Source organism: Apostichopus japonicus, chromosome 6 (assembly GCF_037975245.1).
Source record: "Apostichopus japonicus isolate 1M-3 chromosome 6, ASM3797524v1, whole genome shotgun sequence".
Lineage (NCBI taxonomy): Eukaryota > Metazoa > Echinodermata > Holothuroidea > Aspidochirotida > Stichopodidae > Apostichopus > Apostichopus japonicus.
The window spans coordinates 18,623,331-18,629,786 of record NC_092566.1 but is presented as its reverse complement, the minus strand read 5'-3'; the positions used below and the strand labels follow the sequence as shown (position 1 = coordinate 18,629,786).

Sequence of the window (6,456 nt, the reverse complement as noted above, 5' to 3'; positions counted from 1 at the left end):
ATAACAAATGTAGGCATTTATTTCTTCATTCTGTGTATTTGCTATGATTGACAGCTTACCTAAATTTGAACTTATAAATGATTTGAAATACAAACTTTCTCTATACAAACAAAACTTTAGTAATATATAAGAAGATTGCTAATGGTATAATCAGCTGCTACATCATAGTATCAACTCAACATATACATACATGTTTTTTGCAACAATTTAACTTGCAACTCTGTAGAGATCCAGTTATTCTTCAATGTAGTAATTTTGTTTACAGTTTTTCGGTTCATACGCTACATAACAGCAAAGAAACTTATCAAAACTCATGACTTTGCAATTAAGTCTTCTCAATTGAATCCCAGAAAGCCAGTTGGCTTTGTGATTCCTTGCCATACAATGTGCTTAAAATTCCAAATAACTGACTAATGTAGATCAAGTGAATTAAATTTGTCCAAGAATTAAGTGAGAATAGAGATTTTCAGCTCTTCTTTGTAGCACTCTTGTGGACATTAACCATTAATCCATTGGTAAGGATTTACAGTATATGATTTCTTATTCCAAGATGTTTCCATGTACTGTACTAACCCTAACCTGTTAACTAATGTTAGTAATAAAAGAGAGTTACTTGACATTGTTCATGCACTGAAACATTTTCAAAACCTACTGCCAAAGCAAACGTCAAACGTCAAAACAACCTGTTGACCCGTTGAGACAAGTGTTTCACCATTTGAGATAACCTGTGAGCCCTTGAAGCTCAGAGGGTGATAACTGATAAGAGCCCTTTTGAGTGGGTGAGGGCAGCACTGTTTAAAGCAAATTTCATTTCCTGGATGACTATGTCTGCTTGCTGACACCGATGCCACACTTTTTGACTCCATATTTACTATGTCTAGCTAAAAGCCTTAATGTGTTGTAATTCTCTACACTGCCAATGATTATGACAGTGATAATAAAGAAGTGAAATAAGGGAGTGAATTTTGATTCGTCCCATCACAAATAAATGAACTACAGACATAATTTTAGCTTCAAAGTCCCCAATGATTACAAATGTTGTCTACTATGCATTTTAGACCATTTCTTTTTGGGGATCATAAATAAACATTTCCTCAAAGACAGATACCCTTCTCCTTTATTGTTAGATTTCAGAGAATCATTTCCTACTGTCTGAATAAGACATATGTAAATTATGCAACATACACTAATCCTCCAGTAACTATTAATAGTCTTCGAATCCCAGTTCCTTGCTGTTCAAAGAACTATCACTGAGAACACCTCAGATGAGGAACATAATGCTCAGTCTTGTTAACTGTATGATATTTGACTATGACAAGACTACGATATTTACAAAGAGAGCCTCTACGATAGTACATGCTCCCATGAAATAAGCAAACCAAGCTTTCTCCTTGTCTAAGTCACCGCTGCGTATCATTCGTAACTGGAGAGAAACAAAAGAAATGAAAACTTCAACAGTTAATGTTGCAAGCTTGCCATGTTTGAACTATGTACCTTTGAAACACAGAAACACCTTAGGGAAACAAAACACAGTTTAAGTGTATTCACATCACCTCCAAATTGACAGTAAAAGAAGTTCAAATGTTTACTCCTCCTTCTACTTGCAGTAACACACATGATTGCTATGCACAGAAACAGGATCAGACCTAATAAAGACACATCTTAAGGCTAAGCAAGTAAAGTACAACTGGAGTTTGACAAAGCTTTACATTTGGATTTGTTGTGTGTACAAGGTTTTAGACTTTGACCTCTGTGATTCCAAATGACCTTTGACCTTCACCAAAACAATCTCAGTCTTACATTTCCCTGAGACAGACCCACATATCAAATATAAAGTTTTAAAAAAGCTTCTCTTTTGGAGAGAATTGACTTTGACCTCTGTTAACCTCAAAAGACCTTTGACCTTAGCACAAACTCTTGTGCTCAGAGAGGGGCATCCAATATCGAGTTTGAAGTACATGTAAGTCTAACTTTTAGAGTTATGGTGTTAGCAAGGTTTTAGACTTTGACCTCTGTTGGCCTCAAATGAAAATTGACTTTCACCAAAAACAAAATGTTCTTGTATTCAATAAGGTGGATCCAAACACCAAGTATTACGTAAATCCAACCTTTAATTTCTGAGCTAGATCTTTTTTACAAGGTTTTCAAACTGTGACTGCAGGACAACTCAAATGACCTTTGACCTCTGCAAAAAACCACAGGATTCTTGTATGTGATTGGTTACATCCACAAGCTAAGAATATAGTTCATCCAAGGTCTGCTTTTCAAATTACTATGAAGCATCTGGTGAACTCAAATGACCTTTGACCCCTGCAGGAAACAATATGGTTCTTTCACTATTTATGATGCATCAACAACCTACCCCACAAACATTTCATCCAATGCTTGTTTTTAAAGAACTAATCATTTGTATCTACAGTAATAATAGGGTTCCTCTACTCCATAAGATGCATCCATTAACCACATATTAAGTTCACTCACCATAAGGGTGTTTGAGTTATCGTGTTGACAAGCCAGGGCGTCACACACACCAACACACACACGCACACACACACACATAGGATCATCCTCACAAAGACTGCTTAGCCTCTGGCATGGAATAAAAAATAGTGTAAAGGAAGAAAAAAGAAAGGAAAGTGATACTTACAACCATAAGTTCAATAAATATGAATCCAATTAAACTGATGGCAAGAAGAAAGAATAAAACACCCTGTGGATGTTTGAGCCCTTCGACAATACACAGAATGAAGGTAATCTGAAGAGAGAACAATTCACAGATTGATCTTAACCAGTGACCGTAGGATAGAATAAATATCTCAAAATATTTACCTAATCCCTACCCCCTACCTATTTCCTAACCACACAGAACATACTATTAGTTTGTAACCTGAACATAACAACAAATGGTTAATTACTTGGAAGCTTAACAATGTTATGACAGATATACCCAACCCTCACCAAAATTTTATCTTGCAAGAAATAAATTAACAATCACAAATGATCACATTTGAGAATCTCATCTCCTGTTTGGTAGTAAGCACCTCAACATTGATTAAGACAGTGAAAGAAACAGCATGCACATACTAATAATCACATCATATCTCTTCTAACACAGAATCCAAAGATACATTTGACCTATGGTGATCTAGTACGACCTCTGTCCCAAAATACATTTGAGGTAGAAATAAATTTGAGGCCAACTCAAAATGGGTCCGGAATTGTTTGGGGCCCAGATGTTCTCAAACAAATTAGGCCTACATGTACCAGCTATTAACCAACAGCCGCACACCAAGTCTGGTTACAATCCGACTTAAGGTTGCGGAACTACTGCAATGTATAGATATTTCTTTGACCCATAACCTCATTAATATTCATAAGGTCTGCACCATAAAAAACAGGGCACACTTTATCACTAGGATACATAATAAGAAGGGTATGTCAGACAGATGGCCAAGAAGTATGCAACAAGTCAACTAACCAGCACCATAATATACCATATATATAAGAAGGCTATATTAGATCACTCTTTGTAGATGGCCAAGAACTTGGAGTATGCAACATGTTACCAACACCATAATATACATGATAAGAAGGCTATGTTAGATCACTCTTTGTAGATGGCCAAGAACTTGAAGTATGCAACAAGTCAACTAACCAACACCATCATAAAGATGATAAGAAGGCTATATTAGATCAATCTTTGTAGATGGCCAAGAAGTATGCCACAAGTCAACTTACCAACACCATAATAATGATAGCACCGATGAATGTATAGAGAGTGTATTTCTGCAATTTAAAGTAAAATAAGCAATTTGAAAAATTTTTGGTAGAATTCACTGATTTTGATGTAGAGACTGGAAAATTAGCTTTAGAATAACTAAAATCTATCACCTGTCATCTGAATTAATCAGATATTCGACACTGCTTACATGTCAAGCCAGATTTTACATATATACATATATACCTTATTTTGCTCCAAAAATGTCACATATTTCACTCTTTGGCACCAAAGTACCGCATGCAAGACTGCAAGTGTTTTCTTGTCTGCTGTTGGTTCCAACAAAGGTTGATCTTATCACACACATTTCTGACAATTGAGAGATGCCTGGATATAGGGGAATTAGCTCAAAAAGATCCCAGTTAATTCTACTTTCACCACATGATTACTTCAATCTCACCTGTCCTTTTTTTTCATAGGTTCCATGATATACTGGAGCCTGGCCAGACTCCCCTGTATTGGGTGATGGTGGGGCAACTTCACCTTTGCTGTTAGATCCACTGCCAAAGAAAGGGGACTGCTCAGCCATGTTTGATATCTATAACAAACAATTTGTAATATTGCCTTTAAGATAAAGAGCATGACAGATCAAGGTGAAATACAAAACATTACTAGTTGTGAGAGTGTACTTGGGTTTGAATCTCAAAAACAAAGTTTCCTTCCATTGGATGCAGGCAATTTGAAGATTTTGCATCCCTGGCTAAAACATTGAGTCCTGGATGCAGAATCCTGCATTTGTAACAATGCTGCATAGTATCGGATCAGTTGCAGGGACTGATTAAGGAAGGACTTATGTTAACAAAATATGTATTAATAGCATTAGCATAACCATTGTTCCTTAATACCCAATTACTTAATTTCATATATTTATATAGCGCCTTTTCCACATGGCAGCAGCTAAACAGCGCCCAGCTGACAGTTACATCTCACAGGTCTACTGCCTAAACCCCTTGACCACAACGCTCCCAACTTTATAGCCTCTGCATAGCCTAGGTCCATTATTTTCTTAGAATAATGTTACACCAGGAAGTTTTGTCCACTTTATCAAAGTTCTACAGCATTTCATGTTATATACATGTATAGCAACAATTGAATGACTGAATACTGATACTGTTGTACATTCTCCAGAGTAACTATTGCATATACTTAGTTTAGCACTCCTGTGATAATAGTGAGGGAAGGAAATATTTCATTAGTTTTAGTGTGTTATTAACATGCAGAAGTGTCAACTATTGACAGTTAACAATAACATCATTTGTTTCAGGTGCAAGTTATGTGGAAGAGACAGCACTTGGTTAATTTATCTGCTGAAGCTGGAGGCTAGAAGCATGGTGCCATAGTGTATAAGATTGTGCTACTAGTATTAATAATGATGTAATATGCCTACTGCACTAATAAGTATTGCATTTCTGTTTGCTCCATTTCCATGAATTACAGGTATATTAAGATAACAGTAGCATGTAAATATCACTTGTTTATGTACACACTCGTATCTGCTCTATGATATTTCTGAAAAAAAGGTTTACTTGTTGGAGAGTGAATGAATGAACTTAATCTTTTTAAATATAATCTGCATTATATTTACAACGCCTAAGCGGCCAAAAATGTGGGAGAAGCCTCAATGGCTTATGGATTACAACTTACAGGTAGGGTGGCTTCCAATTCAACATTTTAACTCAAATTTGGAATCTTTTCAATTTTAGAAAGTCATTTGTGGGAAAACGTTAGATTGCTCTTGGATGAAAAACCCACCTAACAATAACCAGAGGATTGAATCCCAACCTCCCAATTGCTAAGCGTCATTACTTCAAATGCCACCGCATTTATCCACTCCGCCACAGCAGCAGTATTAATGTCGCCCTAGCTAGTATAAAGTTAACACTAGGACTATATCACTACAGTCTCATTAAATTTATAGGTAAAACCTGCTTTCATGGTCCAAAATTTGAGACAGTAAATTACCTGCAGGAGCTGTGCCTTGCACGGCTCGAACAGGTCTTTCACTCGGACCATACAGACTCATTACGTTATTACCGTTGTCCCGTTCCTGTGATACTCGGGTGTAGGCTATGGCCTTATCCAAATTAAGCCAGTACAACATATTACAACACTAACCCGGCATAACGTTGCCAATGCTAAGCCTACGGTAAAACTGGCCTAACTTACGCTAAGTTAAAGGCTTAATGAATACTTTACCGTCTCAAATTTTGGATCATGAAAGCAGCTTTTATCTATTGGTCAAAAACAGCCGTAACGAGTTGGCGTAACATTTTTTGTGAAGTTGTTAAGGCCTACTTTTGGTTATACTGATGTTTAATTGCAGTTAGAACAATTTCAATGGTGAAAGCCTAAGCCAGGTATGGTAACACTAACACAATAACAGTAAAGAAGTTAGAACCCGTGAAGAAGTATCATGTGTGTAACGAGAAGTGTTGTTTACATTACTTTCTTACAACAGATGTTCCAAATTGGAATATGGGGGGAACAATTATTAATATATATAACCTCTCAATTTCTTGCTTGAGAAATCCTAATCAACTAACTGACGATATTTTTTAATTAAATGAACTTGACTATGGTATAAAAAGGAATGTGTATTTATGCTGACAATTATGTATAATATTTATGATGGAACGGTCTAAATGTACAGCATGTGACCATTTATTTTCAACGACCGT

General features: G+C 36.2%; 1 protein-coding gene across 2 annotated transcripts; it reads right to left on the bottom strand.

The window, feature by feature from the left end:
• Window positions 1–217: 217 nt before the first annotated feature.
• On the bottom strand, window positions 218–6,228 carry LOC139969238 (uncharacterized). Of its 2 annotated transcripts, none has more exons than XM_071974145.1 (5): window positions 6,074–6,228; window positions 4,179–4,316; window positions 3,739–3,786; window positions 2,648–2,755; window positions 218–1,423 (listed from the first exon to the last, which is right to left on the bottom strand). In XM_071974145.1, exons 2-5 carry the CDS (start codon window positions 4,305–4,307, stop codon window positions 1,310–1,312), a joined length of 399 nt encoding a protein of 132 aa, XP_071830246.1. In that variant the 5' UTR covers window positions 4,308–4,316; window positions 6,074–6,228; the 3' UTR covers window positions 218–1,309. The 2 variants fall into 2 exon arrangements, with proteins under 2 accessions (XP_071830246.1, XP_071830245.1); XM_071974144.1 differs by having other exon boundaries at window positions 5,975–6,178.
• Window positions 6,229–6,456: the final 228 nt, after the last annotated feature.

Excerpts from the sequence above, each read along its gene's own strand:
- LOC139969238 (XM_071974145.1), bottom strand. The coding sequence starts at position 4,307 with ATGGCTGAGCAGTCCCCTTTCTTTGGCAGTGGATCTAACAGCAAAGGT. Across the intron at positions 3,787-4,178 it reads CCTATGAAAAAAAAGGACAG|AAATACACTCTCTATACATT; the intron begins GTGAGATTGAAG and ends TTTAAATTGCAG. Across the intron at positions 2,756-3,738 it reads CTATCATTATTATGGTGTTG|ATTACCTTCATTCTGTGTAT; the intron begins GTAAGTTGACTT and ends TTCTCTCTTCAG.